General features: G+C 35.4%; 3 protein-coding genes across 3 annotated transcripts; 1 reads left to right on the plus strand and 2 right to left on the minus strand.

Moving 5' to 3' along the window:
- Nucleotides 1–8,629: 8,629 nt before the first annotated feature.
- On the plus strand, nt 8,630–12,836 carry LOC110724030. The gene is made up of 3 exons (XM_021903433.1): nt 8,630–8,819; nt 10,599–10,832; nt 12,219–12,836. Exons 1-3 carry the CDS (start codon nt 8,796–8,798, stop codon nt 12,264–12,266), a joined length of 306 nt encoding a protein of 101 aa, XP_021759125.1. The 5' UTR covers nt 8,630–8,795; the 3' UTR covers nt 12,267–12,836.
- A 1,505-nt stretch (nt 12,837–14,341) lies between these two features.
- LOC110724038 (mitochondrial import inner membrane translocase subunit PAM16 like 2-like) lies at nt 14,342–19,813 on the minus strand. The gene is made up of 4 exons (XM_021903439.1): nt 19,579–19,813; nt 19,395–19,482; nt 14,966–15,099; nt 14,342–14,879 (listed from the first exon to the last, which is right to left on the minus strand). The coding sequence occupies exons 1-4, from the start codon at nt 19,579–19,581 to the stop codon at nt 14,751–14,753; spliced, it is 354 nt and encodes a 117-aa protein (XP_021759131.1). The 5' UTR covers nt 19,582–19,813; the 3' UTR covers nt 14,342–14,750.
- Nucleotides 19,814–23,162: 3,349 nt separating this feature from the next.
- On the minus strand, nt 23,163–27,133 carry LOC110724043 (pentatricopeptide repeat-containing protein At2g06000-like). The gene is made up of 2 exons (XM_021903444.1): nt 24,684–27,133; nt 23,163–23,297 (listed from the first exon to the last, which is right to left on the minus strand). Exon 1 carries the CDS (start codon nt 26,816–26,818, stop codon nt 25,091–25,093), a length of 1,728 nt encoding a protein of 575 aa, XP_021759136.1. The 5' UTR covers nt 26,819–27,133; the 3' UTR covers nt 23,163–23,297; nt 24,684–25,090.
- Nucleotides 27,134–27,336: the final 203 nt, after the last annotated feature.

A 27,336-nucleotide genomic window follows, 5' to 3' on the forward strand; every position in this document is an offset into this window, starting at 1 on the left:
CAAAATTCATTTCGTGCCAATTTAATTTAATCCATAACTTCCTCATTATTCATCGGAATTAGGCTTATAATATATCGTTGGAAAGTTTTTTTCGAGCCCAATCCTACTACACTATTTATTGGACCTTTATCATAGACCAAACTAAATTGGACTATCTATTTTCATAAATAGAGTGTAAGAAGAAAAATTTTCAAAAATAGAAAGAGAGATATTTTAATAAAAACAACCACATCACTAGGCTTTTCACACTTTCTCTTTGTTCGATAATCAAATGACCTGAAAGGTATTCATCACTGGGTTTGGTTTTGGGGAGACACATTTGGGTGTCTATAATATGGTTCCAAACGACATTATATGACCCTGAGATGTATTCCTTAAGATCTCAAGTCTTTTCGACATCGGGCCCCGAAACCTTCGAAATTTCTCAAAAAGCGTGAATATTGGCCTTCAATTTTGGAATTTTTTTTACTTTTTTCGACCGAAAAAAAAAATTGCCAAAATTTATACCATGTACCCTATTATCCTCCGGGAGTCCAATTGGGTGGGTGGAACCATCCAATCAGCCTTTAAACGACTAATTAACCGGTTTACAAATTGCACCGATTTCATTAACTACAGGCTACCACGAACATTTACGACAAAAATAATGATCACATATGGTTCCAAACAACATTATATGACCTCGAGATGTATTCCCTAGAAATTCGAGACTTTGGCACCGGGCCTCGAAAACTCCAAAATTTCTCAAAAAGGTGGATATTAGCGTTTAATTTTTGAATTTTTTGACTTTTTGTCGCCCAGAAATAAAAATTGCCAAAATGTTTATCATGATCTCTAATAACCTCCGGGAGTCCAATTGTGTGGATGGAACCATTCAATTTGCCTTTGAAAGGTCAATTTACTGGATTACAACTTGCACCGATTTCATTAACTCAATCCTACCACAAACATTTATGACGAAAAATAATTATCATATATAGTTCCAAACGACATTATATGACCCCGAGATGTATTCTCTAATATCTTAAGTCTTTTCGACATCAGGCCCCGAAATCTTCGAAATTTCTCAAAAAACGTGGATATTAGCCTTCAATTTTGGAAATTTTGGACTTTTTTTCCGCCTGGAAATAAAATTGCCGAAATATTTACCATGGTCCCTAATAGCCTTCGGGTTTTCCAATTGGGTGGGTGGAACCTTCCAATTCGTATTTAAACAGCCAATTTATCGGATTACAACTTGTACCAATTTCATTAACTCAAGCTTACTACGAACATTTATGACAACATATAATGATCATATATGGTTCCAAAAAACATTATATGACCCTGAGATGTATCTCTTAAAATCTCAAGGCTTTTCGACACCGGGCCCCGAAACCTCCAAAATTTCTCAAAAAGCGTGGATATTAGCCTTCAATTTTCTAATTTCTAGACTTATTTTCGCCCAGAAATAAAAATTGCGGAAATGTTTAACATGGTCCCTAATACCCTCTGGGGGTCCAATTGGGTGGGTTGAACTATCCAATTTGCCGTTAAACGACCAATTTACCGGTTTACAAATTGCACCGACTTCATTAACTCAAGACTACCACGAAAACTTATGACAAAAAATAATGATCATATATGGTTCCAAATGACATTATATGACCCCGAGATGTATTCCCTAAAATTTCAAGACTTTTCAACATCAGGACCCGAAACCTCCAAAATTACTCAATAAGCGTGGATATTAAACTTCAATTTCGAAATTTTTTGACTTTTTTTCTTCCGAAAATTAAAATTTACAAAATGTTTACCATGGTACCTTATACACTTCGGGAGTCCAATTAGGTGGGTTGAACCATCCAATTTATTTGCCTTTAAACGACCAATTTACCGATTTACAACTTGCACTTATTTCATTAACTCAAGCCTACCACGAACATTTATGACAACATATAATGATCATATATGGTTCCAAACGGCATTACATGAACATGAGATTTATCCCCTAGAATTTCAAGATTTTTTGACAACTGGCCCCGAAAACTTCAATTATGGAATTTTTTGACTTTTTTCGCCCAAAAATAAAAATTGCCGTAATGTTTACAATGGTCTCTAATACCTTCCGGGAGTCCACCTGGCTAGGTGAAACCATCCAATTTGCCTTTAAACAGCCGAGTTATCGGTTTACAACTTAAACCGATTTCATTAACTCAAGCCTTCAACGAACATATATGACAACAAATAATGATCTTATATGGTTCCAAACGATATTATATGACCCCGAAATGTATTCCCTAACATTTCAAAACTTTTCAACATTGGGCCCTAGAACCTCTAAAATTTCTCAAAAAACATGGATATTCGACATCAATTTTTGAATTTTTAAACTTTTTTTCGCCCGAAAATAAAAATAGGATAAATGTTTACCATGGTCCCTAATATCCTCTGGGAGTCCAATTGGGTGGGTGAAACCATCCAATTTGCCATTAAATGGCCAATTTACCGATTTACAACTTGCACCGATTTCATTGATTTAAGCCTACCACGAACATTTATGACAACATATAATGATCATATATGGTTCCAAACGACACTATAGGACTCCGAGATTTAACCCCTAAAATCTCAAGCCTTTTCGACACAGGGCCCCGAAACCTCCAAAATTTCTCAAAAAGCGTGGATAATAGCCTTCAATTTTGGATTTTTTTTTTTTTTACTTTTTTTCACCCAAAAATAAAAATTGACGATAAGTTTACCATGTTCCCTAATACCCTGCGGGAGTCCGATAAGTGGGTGGAACCATCCAATTTTCCTTTAAACGGCCAATTTAACGATTTACAACTTGTACCGATTTCATTAACTCAAGCCTACCACGAACATTTATGACAACATATAATGATCATATATGGTTCCAAATAGCTTTATATTACTGATAGGCCGTCGTCGAGCCTACCAAAGATAATAACTCCTATCTTGGTCTCACTAACAATAGTAAGGGTAAGAAAGGGTCGAACCCAAGAGAGGCGTTGAATCAACCACCAAGTACTACCGTTTAAATAAGCTAAATGAATTCTAAATTGGGTTGGTTTTGAGTAACTTCTTCTAATTCAATTCAACTAAGCTAAGAGGAGGTTAACAATATTTAGAGGAATCTAGGGCTTGGGTTATACCACTCAACTTCATCACAAATCACAATTAGCATGCAACAATCAAGGTAAATTAATGGGATAAATTAGGGGAAGTCATCTAAAGCACCCAACTACTCTCTCAAGCTAGAGGGATTACTTGAATCATGAATACAACCTACTCTCGTGGTTACATAGCATAAAACAAGTGTTAAAGCATAATCACGATGACATAAACGTTCCCTTGACCGGTAATCCCTATTCTCATGGCATTTCGGGTCAATCAAGCATAAGGGAGCTAACTCAAGTTCATCTCTCGATCCTTCGTTGAGAAAGCTTGGATAAATAGTTCTAGCAATGGCCATATACAAGAACTAAGCAATTAAACCACTTAAGCTCAACTAATTAACATCCCACAACAACCAAATTAGCACATGCAACAAGTAATTAGTGACTACATTGAGGGTTTTGCCCAAACCCTAGAATTTAGACTACTCACAATCCATGGGGGTTAAAGCAATTAAATATTTCAAGCAATTCATGAACAAATTCAAACTAAGGATTAAGCTAATTAACAATCCAAAACATGCAAGAACTAGCAAATAATTAACAACAAAGTAAAGAGAAGTAGAAAAGATGAGTAAGAAATGGTTACTATGAAGCTTCAAGGTGAGCAACAATGGTGGATTTTGTCTTCTACAATGATTGAATTTGAATAATTCCAAGCTAATAATTGAGAACTAACTAATGATTTGAGAATTTAATGTTCTAAGACTACAAACTAAGAGAAAAGCTCTGAAAAACTGCATCCCCCCCACAAATGAGCTCTAAAGGGGTATTTATATGACCCCCAAATAAAAAAGGACGGAGAAAACAAGGAAGGAGTTCGACTGCAGGTCTGCACGGACGTGCCAGATTTGGCACGGACGTGCAAGGCTAAGCATGACTGTGCCAAGTTCGGCACGGACGTGCAGAGGGGGCAGAATTGAGGCAGAACGTACTGCTAAGAATCGAGCAGTTCCGCACGGACGTGCAGACATTGGCACGGACGTGCAGCTACATCTGCACGGACGTGCTCAATTTGGCACGTCCGTGCAGGCCTTGGCAGAATGTTCAGAGTTTCTGGAGCACTCTTGCACGGACGTGCAAAGTCTGGCACGGCCGTGCACCCTCTTCTGCATGGACGTGCCAGATTAAGCACGGCCGTGCAGGCCTTGGCAGCTTGCTGAAGCTTTCTGGAACCTCCTGCACGGACGTGCAAGGTCTGGCACGGCCGTGCAGGGTCTTCTAAGCCCCTTTTTTCATCTTTTCTTCTATAATGCTCCTTTCCTTGGCTTCTTTCATCCATCTTCTTGCTTCTAACCTCGACTTTGTTCTCATGGGCTCCATTTGGTCGTTCTTTTGAACCTAGAATCTCAACAAAAACACCAACAACCCGTGAAGCATAGGATACACAAAAATTGCATAATAATAGAGTAAAAATGAACCAAAACGCAATTTTTATCAAGTAAACTAGGTTCAAAACACCCTAAAATCGTATCAAATAGCAAGTTATCAATTACCCCGAGATGTATTCTATAAAATCTCAAGGATTTTTCACACCGGGTTCCAAAACCTCTAAAATTTATCAAAAAGAGTGGATATTAGCCTTCAATTTTTTAATTTTTGACTTATTTTCGCTCTGAATAAAAATTTCCGACATGTTTATCATGGTCCCTAATATCCTACAGGATCCCAGGGGTGAAACCATCCAACTTGCCTTTAAACGACCAATTTACCGGTTTACAAGTTGCTCCGATTTCATTAAATCAAGCCTATGACCATGAACATTTATGACAACATATGATGATCCTGTATGGTTCCAAATGGTATTATATGACCTCTAGATGTATCCCCTAAAATGTCAAGACTTTTCGACACCGGACCTTAAAACCTCCAAAATTTCTAAAAAAGTGTTAATATTAGCCTTCAATTTTGGAATTTTTTTGACTTTTTTTCGCTCGGAAATAAAAAATTGCTGAAATGTTTACCATGGTCCCTAATACCCTCCGGGAGTTCAATTGGGTGGGTGTAACCATCCAATATGCATTTAAACGACCAATTTACCGGTTAATACTTGCACCGATTTCATCAAATAATCAAGCCTATCACGAACATTTGTGATAACATTTAATGATCAGATATGGTTCCAAGCAGAATTGTATGACTTCGAGATGTATCCCCTAAAATCTCAAGTCTTTTCGACACCAGGCCCTGAAACCTACAAAATTTCTCAAAAAGTGTGGATATTAGCATTCAATTTTGGTATTTTTTGACTTTTTTCGCTCGGAAAATGTCAAATGTTTACCATGGTTCCTAATACCCTTTGGGAGTCCAATTGGGTGGGTGGAACCATCCAATTTTCCTTTAAATGACCAATTTACCAGTTTACAACTTGCACCGATTTCATTAACTTAAGTGTTGCTTTAGAGGAATACTACAAGAGAGGGGGGTGAATTGTAGTTTAAGAGAATTGAGCTAACTTTTTGCGGAAGTGAAAAAATACTAAGCTATAGGAACTCAAAGTGAACACAGAGAGATTTTACGTGGAAAACCTCTTGGTCCTAACAAGAGGAAAAACCACGACCACTTGGGATTTTAGGAAAGATTCTCCACTATAACATGGCAAACAACCTATTACAAGCTAAAGAATCAATCTTCAAGTTCCTCTATGAACTTGAAGTTCCCAGCAGCAAGTCCCACTACTTTCTACTCTTCTCTTCTTTCTCTTTCTATTCTAACTTCTCTTAGAGTTCACTCAAACTCCCAATTCCCAAATTACAACTCAATGATAAACCCTAGTGAAAGTAATTAAGAAAAACACTTAAATGGAATGCGACTCTTAACTCGTTTTTGAACAAGAAAGAAGGATAAAAGTATTTTTGCAAGGTGAAGTTATCCAGAAAATAACTTCGATATTTATAGGAAAATATTGCTTGGAGAAAACGCCACACTTTCCACTACTTACACCACCACTGCTGCATATCAACGCCACTACTCTACACCACTTCCAAAACTTTCAATCATGTCCTAAAAACCAGGGCACGTTGAGCCTTAAGGAAGTAGCATGTTCGTGAGTGGAGAAGACTGAATCAACAGTCAGTTGCGCAAGCTTAGGAAGTTGGTTTTGCAAAAAATATACTTTTTCTGAAAAATAAATTATCAGTTTAAAAGATAAAATCACAAAAGATTTTCTTAAACAAACTATCCTATTTTTTTAGCAAGTCAATACTTATCCTTTTTTCAAACGCATTCCACTTAGCATTAATCCTAATTATTTTTCACTTACATAAAATCTAAAATAGAAAAATACTTCAGACTTTATGCTTCTCTAAGAAGTCTCTACTTCGAGTCTTCTTTCCTTAGCTTCTGCTCTGAAGCTCTATTTCCTTCGCATGAACTCTTTAACTGATCTCTTTAACTTTTATCTCCTTGTGTTCCTTTGCCTTGAATGATTCCTGTAACTTATAAACAGACTACACGACTCACAAAATACATTAGTCCACTTGTTTGACTTGTGTTATCATCAAAACATCAAGGGCAACATTAAGCCTACCACGAACATCTATTACAACATATAATGATCATATATTGTTCCAAACGGAATTTTATGACCCCCCAAATGTATTTCCTAAAGTTCCAAGACTTTGCGACATCAGGCCCCGAAATCTCCAAATTTTCTCAAAAACCGTAGACATTAGCCTTCAATTTTGGAAAATTTTAACTTTTTTTTGCCCGGAATAAAAATTGCCGAAATACTTCATGGTCCCTAATACCCTCCGGAAGTCCAATTAGGTGGGTGGAACCATCCAATTTGCCTTTAAATGACCAATTTACCGGTTTACAACTTGCAATGATTTACCGGTTTACAACGACCAATTTAATTAACTTGCACCGAACCCGACTTGAACTGAAATTTACCCAAACCCGTTTTAACCTGCCAAAACCCGAATTTAACCTGACTTGTTACTAACCTGACCTGAATTTAACCCGACCCTTTCCTAACTCGACCTGAATTTAACCCACCCTGTTACAAACCCTACTGAAATCAACCCGACTTGTTATTGACCTGACCTAAATTAAACACGACTTATTATTGACTCGACTCGAATTTTACCAGGCCCATTACTTACCTGACCAAAAAATTCAACCCGATCTGTTACTAACTCGACTCTAAATCAACATGACTTATTATTGACCCAACCTAAATTCAACCCAAATTATTCCTGACCCGACTTTCAAATTACCTTAAATGCAATTTAGACCACCTTATTATTGTTGATCAAAGCATTTTGTCTAAAAAGACCAAGTCAGTCCAAGCCAGTAAAAGAAGGGAGCATCATCCTCAAATTCAAGAGTTAAATATATATAGTATATATTTGTTGTATGGTCAAATGAGATAATTATCTTCCTAAATTATACACTATAGTTCCCTAGTATATTGCCATATACTCCCTCCGCTCCACAATGATGTTCCTCTTTTGAATCTTTGACTTTTTTTTAAAAAAGAGAGAATCTTCTAAATTTCTCTTAATCTATAAGAGCAAATATAGTCATGTAGGATCTAGTTTGATTCGTCTTATTGAGTAGATTATTAATATCTAACTTTTACAATATTTGCTAGTGTGAGATTAAAGATATTTGCGGTCAAAGATGGGTAAAATTTTGCACGATTTGCGAAACAGGAACATCATTATGAAACGGAGGGAGTATATTATAGTCAAAGGAAATAATTAGCTTGATAAAAATGATAATTATTTATTTATAATTAGTTGAACCCGAATATGACTTGACTTGGAAATGACCCGACCTGATTGTAACTTGCAAATTATTAACTTGAACATAAACCGACTTGAATCCGAGAATGACCCGACTTAGAAATGACCCAACCTGATTATAAACCGCAAATTATTAACTTGAACAAAACCCGACTTGAAACCGAGAATGATCCGACTTGAAAATGACCTGACCTGATTATAACCTGTAAATTATTGATTTGAACCAAACCCGACTCAACCTCGAGAATGACCCAACCTGATTCTAACCCGCAAATTATTGACTTGAACCGAATCCGACTCGAACCCCAAAATTACCCTAACCCATTTAAACCCGAATTAAACTCGACTTATTATTCACCCGACCCGAATGTAACTCGACCTGTTATTAACCCGACCTAAACCTGACAAGAAGTATGACCCGACGTGACCCGACTCAAGCATGACCCAACCCAAAGCTGACCCGCATAAGTTATGAAATTAATTCGAATTGACCCGACCCCACTCTTACCCGACCGAAACCTGACCCGTTTATCCGAGTTCACAGCTCTAGAGGTAAAGTACGTGAATGGTGTAACACGTTAACAACACGAAGAAGGAAATGGCGGTTACGTAAATAACATCAACATTAGGTCTATAGATATAAATTTTAATTTAAGAAAAAAAGCAGCAATGAGCAGACGATATCCGTAGATTAATAACGTCAGACATCCCAGCGCCTTTATTTATCTTCCTTCTGTCACTGCTGTCTTACTTTCTCTCTCCTCTCCTCTCCCCTCTAAAAACATAACTTCTCTTCTTCTTCCTACTTCCACCTTACTTTCTACTTCCATCTTACTTTTTCTTTAATTTCCTTCAATTTTTCATTTTAATGGAAGATCGCAAAGATAAAGAGGTACCTATTTTTAATTTCTCTTCATTTTCAGCTAATTTCAGCTTTATTTAGTTAGGTTGATCATTATTTAACTTAATTAATTGTATTTTCCCTCATTTTCCGAATGAATTTGTTGATAATACTTGTTTTGGCTATCTCTCCCACGAAAAAGTCAAAACAGGAAGAACTTTTAGAGCCGAAACAATCATCAACGCTTTCACACACTCGAGCTGATTGTGCGGTTGTGCCTATTACTGACGTTTAATTTGACACACTCGAGCTGATTTTCCAAGTTTTTTCGATTTTTACTCATTATTGTTACTATTTTTTTAATTATTTTTTTTCATTCACTATTTTAATTTTTTTTTTTAATAAGCATTCAATCGGTGATTTGAACATCAATCATATGGACGCTTTGACTGTTTTGAAACACTGGAGCTGATTTTGCATGTCGATTTAATTCTTTTTTTTTTTTGTCTAAATTAAAAAAGGATTTTTCTGGTTGGTGATGATTTTGTGACAATGAAGTTTCGAGGAATCCAACAAAATTAGCTTAGCTGTGTCACAGTATACATGACTGTGCTACTCGTTCGAAAAAATTGACTTTTCTTTTTCAAAAGATAAAAAATCTCAACTCTTATAATGGGTGGTTGTCTCTAAATTTTTAAATTCAAAGTGTAGAATGGCGAACTCGATGAGTTCATATAAGTTAGTACTCCCCCCGTCTCTTAATTATATTCCTACCTCCCTATGTCGTGTGAGGAATAAATGCTAGAAATAATTTATGATGGCATGTATAAGTCGCGGTAAAATTACTTCACTAACATTAAGAATAAACGCGCTGATGTTGCTTAATTAAATAAATAAATGAATTTGTGGATTATTGTAGAAAAGATCGCCGTAATAGGGTGTTAGATTCTGAATAGTTTATGTTATGGTTTTGATGAGTTGTGTTATGTTTTTCTTTCGGCTATTGAGAATACATTACTTCAACCGCTCCTACTTGAATAATATTATGTATTGCAGCTTACTTTGGCAATTAATTGTTGGCTAGTTAAGCTATTTGTATTGGCTATCTTGTCTATCTATATTGGTTCTTTAAGTTAACTTGTAGTGTTGGCCGTTTATAAAGATATTTGGTAAACTTAGTTGTTAGGTGTTAGTGTAATATGGAGTACAATACAATGCAAATTGACTAACTTTTTTGGATCAAATGCCGCTACAATAAGCTATTCTTTCTCTATACTCATTTTTGTCGAGTTTGTCAGCTTGCTAACAAACCATTTTAAATTTGTTTGTTGTTTGCCCAAATGTATGTAATAGCTGAAAAGCGAAAACCATTTACCTAACATGATCATTGTATATTTGTATGCTATTTGTCACTCTGTGAATCTGTGATTCTATTGCAACAAGTAAAATGTTGATGAACTATGAAACATTGGAATTTGCTTTGATACTATGAAACAAAGTTATGTATCAATGTATCATAGGGATATGTTATTATTGTGCCTTTCCAAGTTTTTTTTTCTCCTGATATCATTAAAATCTGTACTGAACTTGTGATTCTTTTTTCTTCTGTCTCCCTTTGTATTTATTTATATGGAGCACTGATGTTTGTGGGTTGTTGGGACATGTTGGCTAAATTGCTGAAACTTCTTTTTATGCTTTTAAGGTTTCTTGAGGATATTAAAACATAGGGTTCATCATTGTTAAAAATTCTTTAAATTTAATTATTCATTAGAATATGATTATAGTCTTGATCGTTGCAAATTTGACATCAGAAATTATTTTCTTGATCAGAGGAATGCGCCCTGGTTATCTGTGCCACAATTCGGAGATTGGGACCAGAAGGGACCATTGCCAGATTACTCCCTTGATTTCTCAAAAATCAGGGAAATGAGGAAACAAAATAAAAGAGATCCTTCAAGGGCTAGTTTGGGTAATGAAGAAGATTTCATCAATCCAACTGCTCCTGCTAACAACAAAGTAAACGATGACGAACAGCAGCATTTCAATCAAAACCACTCTCCAACTGTAAGATTTTGCTCAAATGGCTTTATCTAGTCGTTTTAACATGCATCTGTCCGAGTTGTTTAGACTTGCTGGATCATACTTTTTGGCATTAATGTTCGTTTATCTACTTTTATATTACAAAAAGGTGTCTAATTATAATATATTTTGATGTGGCTTCTTGAACGGGAGTGATCAGTTAAGAGGACAGTTCCATCATTAAAGAAACTTAGCATGAAAATGGCATTCATATGGTTGGATGCTTAATGACCTTAATCAATAACTGTAAAACAGTACAAGCATGTGGGCCTTGAGTATGCAACTTGGAGCAATAAAAAAGAAAATACTTTGGCATTATATTGAATGTAGAGATTCACATTTTGCAGCAAAAAAACCCGCCATTATTTCATCATGCATGCATATATTTGACAATAATGCGTCCCGATTTGGTGATTCTTTGGTGTTTGATATGCTTCAATCTTTTTTACGTGACAAATTGTAGTTTAAATTTACTTTGAATGTCAAGGTTATTGTTTGCTCTGGTATATAACCGTGAAACCCGTAGGTAATGCCATAATGGTGGCCTGACTGGCCTCCAATAATTAATAAAGAATTAAAGGCAATGTGTAAATAGTGGGTTTGGGCCGTGGGGTTTAGTGGTGTGCCTAAATCTAACCCTTTTTTGTGAATGATTTTCTTGAGAGCTGGTTGGTATATTAACTACAAAAGCATGGTCCTTGTTGAGTTATGATCAGTGACCCAATTGTCATGTGACTGTACCCGATGAATGAGGGAATCACAGTTTTAAAACACAAACATGTTACTTCATGTGTTTTGTATTGGCAAGATGGCAACTATTATCTCACATGATTTGTACTAGTTAATTGGATTTCTTCCCAGCATATGTGGATTCAGAAGTCTCATGCAGTCGTGCTCTGCATAAATTTGATTCAAGTATATGTGGCTCTTGCTTGTTATGATGTTTTCGCATTGCTTAAATGAGATTTTGCATCACCTTGGCAATCTTATGTTCATTTGGACTATGCTAACAAGTGTCTATATCAAATTATCAATTGTTAATGCTGCATGTAGATCAGCTATTTTGTCATCATTAATAAGATCGGATCTGGTACAAGATTTTTTAAGGGTTTTTGCATAAAAAATTCATTTGTGATAGTGGGAAACTGTGGTATCCGTCGTTGATGAACTAAAATCTATATTTGATTTCTGTTAGTATTAAATCGTTTATGTACAAGATAACAAGAAAGGAAAGACCAAGACCGCAGACCATATGTTTTGATGCTTATAATAATGTTCATGTTTGTGGTGCTGGACTTGGTTCTTAAAAATCAACCTCTTCATCTATAAATTTATCAATCATTTATTTACATTTTTTTTCTTTAATTTCAGCCGAGAAAGAGCTTCCTCAGCTACTTCAACTGCTGTGTAAGAGCCTAAGTGCTGGAGACGAAATCCAAGTGCTACTATGCTGATGTATGCAGACCCTGTATCTAAATCTTATTATCCAGCTGCTTCCTGATCCTCTACTTTTCTTTGGCTTTTCACACGGCAATGGCCTGTTTTTCGGTTGTATTTTGTACTCTCCTCTTGGCCAAATGAACTGTCTTCAAGAGTTCACTTCAAAGCAAGAAGTGGAATTTGCCCTTCATATAAATGTTTGTTTCTGACCTTAAGTAGTCTTATCTTATTTGTTCCAGCCAAAAAACCGGAAACAATTTGTCAAATATCAGTCTGAATGTATTATGGAGTGTAGACGCGATTGTTGGCTCAACTTGTATAATGTGTTAAATTTGTCAAGTAATTCATTAAATCACGGGTCGTCTTTTGCCCTTTTGTAAGTTGCTGTTGTCACCTTCAACTTGTTGTGTAACACCCGAGCGTGAGGCGTTTAAAGTTCGAAGAATTTACTGTCGATCAAGTTTAGTTGGCTTGACAATTTTGGCACATATCTTGTGATGCCAAGACTTTCCTATATGAATATGATATTTTCCTGGCTTTTTTAGTTGGCTTGACATTTTTGGCAATTATCTTGTGATGCTAAGTCTTTGCTCCCACAAATCAAGTAGCAACATTAAACAATACAACCTCCAAAGTTAATGTCATTTAATTTGTCCATTATTTGCCAAGGAAATATCAGTCGCTACTCACAACTGGTCCTTGTTTAGTCAATTGTACAAGATATAAAAATAAAATTTATTTAAAAAAAAAAAAACCCACATTGCTCGTTAGAAATGAATGGAGGGTAGACTTATTCAAAAAAAAAAAAAGAAGAAAAAAAAAATGAATGGAGGGTAGATGATGTATAATCTTCTCAACTATTCACGGTATACAATCTATACGATTATATAAGGTATTATTTCAATCGAAGATTTGGTTTACTATGAGTCTATAGCACAAAATTTTATATAAGTGAACAATATAAAATAATATGGTCTAAACTGGCGTGACACGAACACGAAGTTAGTGAGAGAAAACATGAAGTCAACACGACACGAAATCAACTCGAACACGACCCATTTAGATAAAGTGGTCAAATTATGCAATTATCTTACATTTTACATAGTTTTTGATAAATTTTATGAATAACACGAAATTGACACAAGATCAAACACGAACACGACACGACACGACTTTTTGCCAGCTCTAGCATTCATTATGATGCGATTCCAAATCTTCAAAAGAATATTACTTCTACGCCCATTGATCTTGGGCAAAGGAGATTTTTTAAGCTATCTTGTAGATATAATACGGCTAAGGATGATGACAAGCAATCTAGCATGATCCTGAATGAACATACTATTCGAAATAAAAGAACGTATCTCATAAGTTGTACTCACTATTCAATTCGTTAAGCATGAATCAAAAGAATATGGTGTAAATTTTAAAGTTAAAAAATAGTACTCTCTCCGTCCTTAAGTTACATTCATTCTTTTAGCATTTAATATAGAGGACTACGAATGTAATTTAAGAACGGATAGAGTAGAGTTTTGATATTGAAAAGAGAAAAAGAGAGGAAAGTGATCCACGAGTAATTATTATAAAACTTAGGATTCTCGATTCTCCAAATCATAGTTATTCCCCCTAATATTAAAGTACTGATTTTTATTTATTTTAAATAAAGTAGTAAAATGGCTAGTGGGAGCACAATCAATCCAGCTACATTACAATTAAGTACAGTTTATAATTGCTGTACTTCGTATAACAAAGAATACAACGATAGTGATTGTTTTGTGGACTGTGATTAGTGTATTACTTGAGTCACTTTCTCATTTGGTTTAACAAAATCAAACCTTATCATACGGTATGCTCGATCCATCTAAAATTGATAAACGTACTCATACCAATTTGATACGTTCAAATTATTCACCGATTTAGATAAAGTTGTCACATTTCCTAAATATGAAGTGAATTAAACATGAGAGGGGAAGAAAACAAACCAATTATAAAGAAAGGAAGTGTAGTATAAGGATTAAGGAGTTGATCACTAAGTAGATCCGTGTAAAAATAAAAAATGAAAAAGAAGAGGAAGTTTGTATTGACACTTGGCCAAATCAACAAATACAAAACAGCTAGTCTTGTAAAATTGCTGCTGTTATTACAATTTACAAGCACTACTCCCTGGTAACGTTTACAAGGCAATAGCACCAAATACTGCAATATATGAAGATTGGTTACAGCCTTGTCAAAACGAAGAAAAAAAAAATTCATACTATAACATCGAGTAAGAAATATGATTAAGAGTGTGCATAATTCTAACCGCTCATGACGTTCCTAAAACGTATAAGGAACAAACAATATCACAACCAGATGAACAAAGATTATGTTAAAAGTTCTTAGTCTAATTATCATCGCAGTACTCTATATACAGCATTGTAAGAAAGAAAAACACGAGCACAACCACCCATGGGACAAAAATTCCAGCTATCCACTGGCAGGGCCTTGACCTTTGTTTTGATATACTGATTCTAGACACTCCTTTGCTCGGTAAACCTTCGATTGGAGGTAAAAGCTCCCTTGTTTGGCGTTCCTCTCAAACAAAACATCATATTTCTGCACAAATGAATGATAATCATTTACATAGAATCACAAAAGATACAAGAAAATGAAACAATTATAACCAAGAGGTGTGGACATACTTTCAAAATATCTTCCCAGGCTGCATTCTCAGGAACACCAAGAATTTGCCTGGCTTCTTGCTCTGTGATGGCTTTACTTGCTTTACGTACAGTATTCTGCATTGCTTCTTGAGCAGCACCAGTTTTCGAGGCATCTGCAATACAGGAGCTAGTGAGTGATAGAATGGAAGCAACTAGTATCTTTACCTTATTGGCCTGTGCATACATACACATATGATGCAAGAATAGAAGACATTGTAGCACATAATTATCAAATAAAAATTCAAGTGTTTGATGTTTAATGTTCCAAATTACAGTTTTCTATTTCTTCTGAAAGCTAGATAAGGCCCTTAAGCCTTACATCCACACCATATCTTGTTAATTTCATATTGTTAGTCCCTAATGCAACGAACATACACACTCTTCATCCAATCTAGGTACATCCTTGTATATTGAATATAATAAAAGTGGTATCAAAACCTTGGAAGTGTCAAGGGCCAAAAAAAAGAAGGTAAGATGAACAATTAACATTCAAATGAAACCAGAGAACGATGAAAGTAAGGATGGTGTAGTAGACTAATAAGAAAATCTGGAGAGAGAGCTAAAGTAGCCTATGTGATAAAAAAACACCAAGCCAGCAACACAAGATCGAACCAAAAGTTTTTATTTCATAGGATGATTGCTGATATGGGCACCAAAATAAGTAGGAAAAAAAAAAAAGCTGACTTGGTGATGGCAAAAGACACATAAAAAAGAGCAAATAACCCATCTAGATCAGTAAAGAACTTGGGTCCCACTAAATTTTATTGTTAAGATCAAGGCTTCTAGCCCAGCAACTTCAAAGAGAGAGGACAAAAAAAATCCATCTCATCAAATGAAAAGGGGTAAAAGAGGGTAAACCTAGCACATATCAAAATCAAGAAAAAAAAAACAGATTGAAGCACTAAATATCACCACTCAATTTATTTAAGGATTTCAAGAACACCATGAGCCGTAATGACAGAGAGTAGTACTAGGATGGGTGACCTCCTGGGCAGTCCTCATGTTGTTTCATGTAGCCAACCCAACTTATAAGATTAAGGTGTTCAAGCAGCAGCAGCAGCAGAGAAGGAGAGTAACAAGGGTTGAGAAAAAGAAAATATGAGGCTCACATACCTCAAATCAAACTTGGGGGGTCTCAAGGTTACTGCCTAATGTTCCTTTAAAAAAAAAAACAGAGCTTAAGTGATGTATGAGAGGAAAATCTTTCATTTTACAGTTTACACATAAGTGAAAAGTATAAAATTAAAGTTTATGGGGGTCCTACACAACCTTTCAATATTACCTGAAGTCTATCTATATAATATGAACCACAAATACACAGAGCATGTGGATATTAATCAAACAATTCCATTTCAAAGGTAACAACTTACATGGATGATGGATCTTACTCAGTCAATTCCATTTCAAAGGTTACAACTTACATGGATCTTATTAGTAACAACTTAAAATGGTAATTGGTAAAGCCATATGGTTCTAAAAGTAAATTTTTACAATAAAAAATCACGAGAACTATTATTTATTGTCTCAATTAAAAGCCACTATTACATGTAAAAGACTAATCAAGCCAAAATTCTAGTGAACTTTAAATGCTACAAAGCAACCTTCTAAAATCTATCGTTGGAACTAGAATAAAAAATGACAACAAACACATATGGCCTTCACAAACCCATATCCAATAATGAGACTCAAATTACCAAGGCCTTTCAAGTTCAAGAATAGCTAGAAAAGAGGGGGGGGGGGGGATTAACAGGGAGACTCCCAGGGTCATCAAAGGAGTTATACATACACGCATTAAAGGCTATTACACTAAAAAGTACAATTAACAGGTTCATTTTATTTCATCAGGGACAGTAATGGGAAATTGTTTAATAACATCTAAAAAGTCTTCAAAAGCCACCTAGGACCCTAATGACCCTCTGGCTTCAGACGATAATAAACATTAAGTTTAATGAAATTTGAGTGTAGTTTATAAAGATGCACAAGGAATAAGGGTAACCTGAAAGCTGAACCAAAAACTGGGTTACTACAAATTTTGTGAGAGACCCAGATTTGTCTGCTGAACAAACTGATAAATTTTAGACCAAATCTGTCTCAACCTGACCGAACCAAAACCAATTAAATTAAAATAGTAATATGAGATTTCATCTTGACAATATGCCTTCAACTATTACTATTGTTAGATATCCCTTGGTTATTATTGGACTCTCATTTATATGGTTGAATTTCTCTATAAATGACTGCATAAAATGACTAGCTATTCAATGTAGGTTGAGGTAAGGTCAGAAAATATTATACAAAGGTCATCTCAACATAACATAATCTGAAATTATAAATTCTGACCAAATCGGACACATCCATTAGCCGATTCCACATAAAACCTAAGTACTCAAGCATTATTAAGATTTTATTCAATAATACAATATTTGTCAATATTTTAACCCCAAAATCTATCATCTTAAGAGTCGATTAATCATGTTTGGGAAACTATATCAGCCCCATTTAAACACAAAGCAAAATTTGTTAACAAACTGTGGAGGAAAGTAAAAAAATGTACTTTTGGAACTCACAGCTAGAAGTAAATAATAGATCTTGGCAGACTCAAATCTCTTCTGAAAATTGTAAGGGTTCCTTATTAGCCAAATAAAACATACCCCTTTTACAAGTTAGCAACATACGCATTGGAACCCATTTGAAGACTGACAAAAAAAAACTCATGAAAAAGTATGTGACCCAATTATTATAAGTTATGTTCATATTTTGTATCCAATGTCTATCATCATCAAAGAGGCAATTAATCTTGTTTTAGAATATACATCAGCCCATCCAAAAAACAAGGTGAAAAATTGTCAACAAAAATGGGAGGAAAGCTGAACAGGTGCCCAGGTACTCAGGTAGAACTTACATCTAAGAAGTAATGATACTATACGTACATGGTCTTGGTAAATCCTATGACTCCTGTAGTACTATGAGGCCCTCCCAATTTGTATACACATATTAATCATAACATGGACTAAAGACAAATGCTATATGGCCAATTCATAAATCTTTTCAAAAATCAAACATGAATTGTTGTTCAAAACAAATTTCCATATGACCTTAATGATATTGTATACATAAACTATACAACAGCAGCTACTGCCAAATTGTTTCAACGGCATATAAATCAATTGTCATATTTGCATGAGGCAGTAAAAGTACCAATCAAAATTTTAGAAAAAAATCTAAACAGGAGGTCATAGAAAATTTTGGGTAATGAACACTGCGCTTCCAATTTATGTGGATCAGAGCACTTCTCTATCCATAGCTCCCATCATTTACTTCATTTTGTTTTATTATGCTATATACCACAATCAGGGAGAGGGAAAAAAGGGGTGAAATAAGAGATATGAGATTATCTAAAAGTCCTCAAATATGGTAGAGTTGGCTTGAAAAATATCAATCAACCAAAAGGTTCAGAGCTGATTCAATTAGAATGTAAAAGCTTGATTAGTCATGCTAAATAACTTTTAAAGATACACACTTTTCCAAAGAGGGCTTAAGGAAAAAAAAAAAGAAAAAAAAGAAGGGGGGGGGGGGGTAAATACAATAATTATAGAATCCATGGACTGAAATGCACAAGCCTTACAGTTTGTTACACGTAGGCTCCATTTGGTTAGATGGAAAACATTGTTCAAGGTAAAACGCAACTGTAATATTTGTTCTTCTCTAATTGAACCCTTGAAAGAATAGGAAATTGGAAATGGAAGGGAATAATAGATGGGAGTAGAGAAAAGGAAGGTGAGAAGTATGGAGGAATGACTTCCCTTCGTTACGAAAGGACAATGGTTCCTACATTTGCAAGAATTGTTTTTCACCCCTTTCCTGTTTTCCACCCAAACTTACATTGAAACATCTTCACATTACCCTTCTTCACTCATCTTAAACTCCTTAAGATCATTAAATTCCTCACTATCTCCTCCCCCTTCTCTTCTTAATGAACTTATCTATAAAAATCACCAAGAGAATAACTAAGAAACCCACCAAGCTCGGCCCATTCGATTGCCACAGCCAAAGTTTTAGACTTCAGATAATCATCCCATCAATATTCATGACTACAATACTACATGATCCAAACAACTAGTTACAAGAAACATCATCATTTAATTATAACCCCAATTAACACCAAATAACTAATACAAACATAACCCCAATTAATTCACCCTTTAAAAATCAATACCCATTTGTGCTATAGAACTCCCAAAGAGTCCCAACTAATAACACCCAAAATTTGTCACATAATTGTATATCATCAATTCAAATAAAACCCCAATAAATAAAAAAATTAACATATGATCAAACAGCTGGGATTTGATGATAATCGGAAACATGCTAAATAAATTAATTTTTTTACAAAAATGAAGAAACATACTAGCAATAGCTTGTCGATAAGCTTGGGCAACAGCCCTAACTAATATCCCAGAACCCATCACAAGAATTTGGGCAAGAATTCTTGAAGCCTGCATTCAAACAATCAAATTAATCGTAATCAGATTTTACAAAAACATTAAAACCCACAAAATAAAATTAGTAATTAAATTGGGAAATTAACCTACCATTGCACGTTTTCTGTAAAAGATACTTGAAAGTTGTTATCTTGTAATATTATTCTGGTTGATTGAGTTAGGGAGATTGAAGAAAGTGGAAAATGGAAAGGTGAGCTGATTTTAGGACAGAGAAAGGAGGCGGAGAACAAAGATGGCAATGACACAGACGCAACGAAATGACCAATCGAACCTTCTCGATACTCTTTCTTTCTCTTTTCTTTCTTATTATTATTTACTTTTTTATTTATTTATTTATTTATTTATTTATTTATTTATTTAAATGGCGGTTTTGACAGAACCACATGATTAGAGACGATAAATATTTAGGTTGACCAAACCTTAACATCAAACCTCATGCTCAAACCCATAAAAAAGAAGCGGATTTTTGGGTCAAAATGAGTGTTATGTTTTTTGTGTGTATAAAACCACAAAGGCATGTTATGAAAATCGATCAAAAATCACTTGAAATCAGGAGGAAAGCTTCACTTAAGCTATCCATCACTCTCGTCAAAGCTTGTGATGTTTTTTTTTTTTTTTTTTTTTTTACCTCTCACATGACACACCCAAGTAGTTGCATTTTAAATAGGACGGAGTTCGGTTGGGCCAAGCTGACACAATTACTCAATTAGGCATGTAAACTCAGGTCGTGCACTAGCTGTATGCCTGTATTTATGAAAGATCAACATGAGACTAAATTGTTACAAGACTTACAACTTCTTTTTAGACTCAATTTATACGTGACTCACTTGAGCACAAAATATACTAGCATGATATGTGCCAAATTCTACACAAGAGTGTTCAAAATTACCTTTCCTAACTAATAGACAAAACGAGTATTAAATTATTTTATTTCATATTACAAGTTTGAATTACAACCAATGTTTTTTTTGGAATGTTGGGGGTCCAAAGTATGATTTAAGACAAATTTTCATGGAATGTTGGGCATGTTTAACTTTATTGAAAACTCTAAAAATTAATAAGAGATAACACAAATCGGAAATAATCAAAGCATAGCATGTTAAGCTTGATTTTATAACCTTAAGGTCAAGGTCAAATTCTTCAAACTGCAGGTGCTTGAGGTGAGGATCATTTACCTAATATCAAGGGTTATATGGTGAGTCGTTTATGAAATGGATACAAGATGACCTTAATATACCTCAAATTATAAGTTGAAATTTTCCGGTTTGTAGGAATAACGTCCACACACACTATAAGGCTTTTCAGCTTGTGAAAAGCCTGATAGCCCTATATCATGTATGTGTATGTTATCTGCTGCTACACTTAGAATCAAAGTCGTCAAGGCACGCCTTTCACCTTGGAAACAATACTGATAGGTTATCAAAACAGACAACATAACAGGCACCATAGTAGTGCTGAAGAGTCTACAATCTTTAAACTCAGAGGCTAGGTCAAATACATGATACCAGTAAAAAAAGGGAGCAAAAATAATTGCTCCATCTTGATTGAAATCATTTGTTATCATGGTCCAAAACTGGCTGGAAAGCGCATTATACAGAACAAACCTAATGCTATTCACAGTTGATGCCTTCAAACTTGGGGTAAGGAAAAAATCCTTACGATGTACTTCGTATTTATTAATCTGCTAACTCAAAATTTTCCCTTCTATACAACCTCATTGGCAATGGCAACAAATTATATTTCTCACTGCACAGGGCGATCACAGCAAACATGAATCAAGAATGCGAACAATACGCCACATGAGAAGTGCTTCCTGTGTACACCCCCCCCCCCCCCAACCCCCCAAAAATAAATAAATCCCCAAGAAAAAAAGAATATAACATCTTTTTCCAGTAAATGTTAAAATTTCTGCTATTTAGTGGAAGTTACCCCGCCTCTTTTGTTGCAAGCACGCAACTTCATTAGAAATGCTGGCAAAGAGCGGCAAATATGCTCTACCAACTGAAGGGGCTGTATTTGTATGTGCTTCTCATATTGTCAAAAACAATCACTTCTAGGAAAGGGCAAATTCCACTTCTTACTTTGAAGTGAGCTCTGAGGATCAGGAAGCATCTGGATAATAAGAAGATTTAGGTACAGGGTCTGAATACATCAGCAGTGTAGCGCTTGGATTTTGTCTCCAGGGCTTAGGCTCTTACACAGCAGTTGAAGTAGCTGAGGAAGATCTTTGTCGGCTGCAATCAACAAGAAAAAAATGTAAATAAATGATTGATAAAGCAAAAGATGTAAAAGTTGATATATGAACATTGTTATAAGCATCAATACATATGGTCTGCTGTCTGGATACCAGGTTTAGAGTTTAATACTAGCAGAATTCAAACATAGATTTGGGTTTATCTGCGATGGATGCCACAGTTTCCCACTCTATCACATATTTTTATAATGCAAGAACCCTTGATAAATCTTGCACCAGATCTGATCTTATTACTGATGACAAATAGCTGATCTACATGCAGCATTAGCAATGATAATTAGATATAGACTTAATTATTAACATATTCCAATTGAACATAAGATTTCCCAGGTGGTGCAACATCTCATTCAAGCAATGTGAATACATCATAAAAAGCAAGAGCCAGATATACTTTGATCAAATTCATGCATAGCATGATTGCATAAGACTTCTGAATCCCCATATACCGAGGAAGAATCCAATTAACTAATACAAAGCATGTGAGATAAATCAAAATAGTTTCTATCTTGCCAATACAAAATACATGAAGTAACATGTTTGTGTAGTAAAACTGCAATTCCCTCATTCATCGGGTAGACGGGTACATTCAAATGACAACTGGCCACTATGACAACTGGCCACTTACATTCAAATGACAACTGGTCACTGACCAAAAGGACCATACTTTTATAGTCTACATCAACCAGTTCTCAAGAAAATGTTTCAGAAAAAAAGGATTAGATTTAGGCATACCACTAATCCCCTCGGCCCAAACCCACTATTTGTACATTGCCTTCATTAATTATTGGAGGCCACCTACGGTTTCATGGGCATATACCAAACAAACATAATATTAACCTTGACATTAGAAGTACAGTTAAACTACAAATTGTCACAGTAAACAAGGAGAAGCATATCAAACACCAAAGAAGCACCAAATTGGGAAACATTATTGTCAAATAGATGCATGCATAATGAATTAATGACTGGCTTTTTTGCTGCAAAATGTGGATCGTTACAATCAATGTTATTGCCCAAGTATTTTCTTTGTTATTGCTCCAAGTTGCAAACTCAAGGCCCACATGCTTGTAGTGTTTTACAGTTATTGATTAAGGCCATTAAGCATGCAACTATATCAATGCCATTTTTATGCTTAGTTTCTTTAATAATGGAACTGTCCTCTTAACATAAAACAACTAGATAAAGCAATTAGGCAGCCTTTTGTAACATAAAAGTAGTTAAACGAAACATTAATGCCAAAAAGTATGATCTAGCAAGTCTAAACAACCAGGACAGCTGCAAGTTAAAGCAACTAGATAATGCCATTTGAGCAAAATCTTACAGTAGGAGCGTGGTTTTGATTGAATTGCTGCTGTTCTTCATCGTTTACTTTGTTATTAGCAGGAGCAGTTGGATTGATGAAATCTTCATTATTACCCAGACTAGCCCTTGAAGGATCTCTTTTATTTTGATTCCCCATTTCTCTGATTTTTGAGAGATCAAGAGAGTAATCTGGCAATAGTCCCTTATGGTCCCAGTCTCCTAATTGTGGCACAGATAACCATGGTGCATTTCTCTGATCAAGAAAATAATTTCCGGTGTCAAATTTGCAACGATCAAGACTATAATCATCTTCCAATAAATAAAGTTAAGGGAATTTTAACAGTGATGAACTCTACATTTTTAAACCCTCGAGAAACCTTAAAAGCATAAAAAAAGATCAGCAATTTAGCCAACATATCCTAACAACCCACAAACATCAGCGCTCCATATAAATAAATACAAAGGGAGAGAGAAGAAACAAGACTCGCAACAAATTTTAATGATATTATGAAACAAAAAACTTGGAGAGGTGCATTAATAAACATATCCCTATGATACACTGATATTTAACTTTGTTTCATAGTATCAAAGCAAATTTCAATGTTTCATAGTTCATTAACATTTTAATTGTTGCAATAAACTCAGGAGTGACAAATGACATACAATGACCTTGTTACGTAAATGGCTTTTGCCTATTAGCTTTTGGAAAAATTGCTAAAAATAATACAACCTTTGGCCCATTCTTTTTTAATAATACAACCTTTGGATTATTTTGTAATAATACAACCTTTAGTGGATGTTCATTTTAAACAAGATAAAATCACATTTTCGTTGGACTTTGAGGTTAAGAAAGGGGAGGGATGAGTTTTTGGTGGTGGGGATGAGGAAGGGTGTAATATCCCCTACCCTTCTCCCACCTCAAAACTCACTGAAAATTCGATTTAATCTTGTTTGGAATGAACACCCCCTAAAGGTTGTATTATTATAAAATAATCAAAAGGTTGTATTATTAGAAAAGAATGGGACAAAGGTTATTATTATTAGCAATTTTTCCTTAACTTTTTCATGTGGTTAAACAACCAGCAGTTATTATAGATTTCAGTGAGTTTCAGCTCAATAAATACGGAAATATAGAGAGAAAATAACTTTTTGTAGTGGCTTTCAGCATTCTAGTTTTTAACCAAAAAGTAAGTCATTTTGTTTAGTACTCCATAACACCTAACAACTAACTTCACTAAATATCTATATAAACAGCCAACACTGCAAGTAACTCAAGAAACCAATTCAATATAGATAGCCAATACAAATAGCTAAAATAGCCAACAATTAATAGCCAAACACAGCTACGATACTTGTATTAGCGGTTGAAGTAACAGAAAAAGATAACAAGACACATCAAAACCATAACATATCTCCATGAAGGCCATGATACATCTTAAAGCTGCCACCTTAACCTCCTGAATCCTGATTAAACAAACTATTTTTCCCAGCTAATACAAGAAACAATATTTGATTAAAGCGATAAGATTAAGAAACAACATAAACTTGCATAATACCAGTTAAGCTATATAAACTATTTAGAAGCACTGGATGATACAAATACAGCTTTTGATACAGAAAAGAGTATCGTGATACTGACCTTTGCTTTGAGTTTCTTTTATGCATGGGATGCTACAATATAAAAGGGGGCAGTTGACTTCACTGCTTCATACATTCAAGGCATGTTCTCCCTGCTTCAGATTGACTCACATGTGAACCTCATATTTAAGACAGGAGACAAGCCAAAGAGCCTTGTCAATATTTCTCATCAGAAACTAAGTGAAAGACCTGAAGCAGCTAATCATCCATTAGATGTAATTGATGTCCAAGCAAACATCTGATAGACACTCATAAAAGGGCCAACTATTTATCTGCAAGAACTTCAAACTTTATAGCGTAAACAGCACATAACTGAGTGCTTGACTGCTTGGGCTTGTGCAGTATACAAAATATTGAAGATATGCATCCAACTGCTATGCATTGATGCACTCAGATGCCTCATTCTAGTTAAGCAGCCACCTGAATATCCATATTTGTACTAGCTGGCAACTTTCTTTTGGAAGGTGATATACTCACTTCAACCTTCCCTAATGCCATTTGTTTTTTAATCTGCGAGGCTTCATCTGGCATTCCAGCTTTCACCAGACACGACAGCAAAGATTTTACAGTAATGTCATCCGGATTACACTTAACTGATAGCATCCTATTAAAAATCTTAATAGCTTCCACCAATCTACCCTTCATACAGTGGCCAATGATAAGAATGGTAAACGTATACTTATCATGCTTGCACCTTCTCTCCTCCATCTCAGATACAACTTGATTTGCCTCATCAACCTTCCCTGCTTTGCAGAGTCCATCAATGACTGGATTGTACATAAAGGGTTGAGGAATAATATCATTTCTAAACTTCAATTGCCTTACAAGATTACAAGCTTCTTTCACTCTATTTTCCTTGCATAAAGCTATAATAAGAATAGAAAACGTATATTTATTTGGGAACAGCTTCCTATCAACCATTTCTTGCCAAAGCTTCAAGGCCTCATCCACTTGCCCTATCCGACAATAACCATCAATGCGAGAAGTAAAGGTAACAACATCCGGGAGACAACCAAGATAAAGCATTTTCTCATACATAGCTGACACAGAGGCCATGTTGCCAACCTTCCCAAAGCCATCAATAAGAATATTAAAAGTAACAAGGGTAGGTCTAATTCCAGTACTCGTCATCTCTTGGAATAGAAAAGATGCCTCATCCATCATATTCAACTTACAATAACCTGATATGGTGGATGTATAAGTTACAACATCAGGAGATATACCATCTCTAGACCTAACTTCCAAAAGTAATTCTCGCGCTTTATCCACCTTGTTAACCCTACACAACCCATCTATCATAGTGTTATAGGTAATAATATCTGGAGACAACTCAAATTTGACCATCTCCTCGAAAAATTTAAAAGCTTTATCAACTTGCCCCGCCTTGCACAGGCCTCTAATCATTATATTAAAGCTACAAACATCTAAGCACGATTTCGATATCATCTGCTCACTAAAGAAACTAACAGCCTCGTCTACTCTATTTTGTTTAACCAGCCCATTCAAAAACTTATTACACACAAAAGGATCCCCATCTTTCTCTCCACAATTTACTTGAGCAAGCAATTTCTGGGCAATGTCAAATCTTCCTGAATCCGAAAACAACCCCACCAAAAAACCCGAAAACGACGAATTCAACCAATGCCCATCAACCATCATCCAATCAAGAACCAAATTAGCAGAATCATAATGACCCATTTGACAAAGTGACCTCAAAATGTAATTATAAGTCCCAAAAGTATGAATTAAATTCAATTTCACCCTACTAAACTCAAAAAATCGCAATGCCAATTCGGTATTCCTAATATTATTACAATCATCCAATCTTCTAACAACTTCAAAAGCAATCAATGGGGTTACACCCTTAACAAGATAATCCGAATGCAAATCCAAACAATGCGATTGAAAACAAAAAAGGGTACAGATCACTTTAACAAACCAACGTTCAGAAGGGTATTGAATTACCTCGCGAAAATTAGCACGAGATCCTGCAACAACAGAAGAAGATAAAGAGTGAAAGTGGGGAAGAAAGAAGGCAAGCTTCGAGGCTCGAACCCTATGATGAGAGAGAAACGGAAATTTGTACCCAAATATCATGGGATTTGGATTGTCGTTGCTAAATTTGTACCCAAGCATCAAAAGCTTAATAGTTTGTCAATGAGCTCAACAATGGAGTTAAATTTGAGGGTTTTTGATGGGTTTTTCCATCGATTTTTGGGGAATCTAAAAATGGGTAGTTTGAGATACTTGCGATCTGTGTTGGGACATTAGAGGTGCTTGAAGGTGCCGGAGATGGCAGTGACTCCGGCGGCGATGGGAGGAGAGAGAAAGAGAGAGAGTCGTAGAGGGTGTTGGTTGAAGTTTGGAAGGTAAGAACTGAGGTAGTCGAAGAAGGTGAAGTTTGTATTCGGGTTTGAATGAGTTTGGGTAGGTTTCTTAACCCAAACGTGCTAATGGGCTAAGATTGGAGAATTGTGTGAGGCTTTCCTCTATTTCGTATCAACGTTTTTTCTGTGTGGCTGACACATCGTGTGGCCGGCTAATAGCTTGATACACATCAAAACACTGATTGGGTAGCTCTTAATTGACTGAGTAACCCTTAATTGACTAAGTGTCCCCCGATCAAGTAACCCGTGAACGACCGAGTAACCCCT

This window comes from Chenopodium quinoa, unplaced genomic scaffold, assembly GCF_001683475.1.
Source record: "Chenopodium quinoa cultivar QQ74 unplaced genomic scaffold, ASM168347v1, whole genome shotgun sequence".
Lineage (NCBI taxonomy): Eukaryota > Viridiplantae > Streptophyta > Magnoliopsida > Caryophyllales > Amaranthaceae > Chenopodium > Chenopodium quinoa.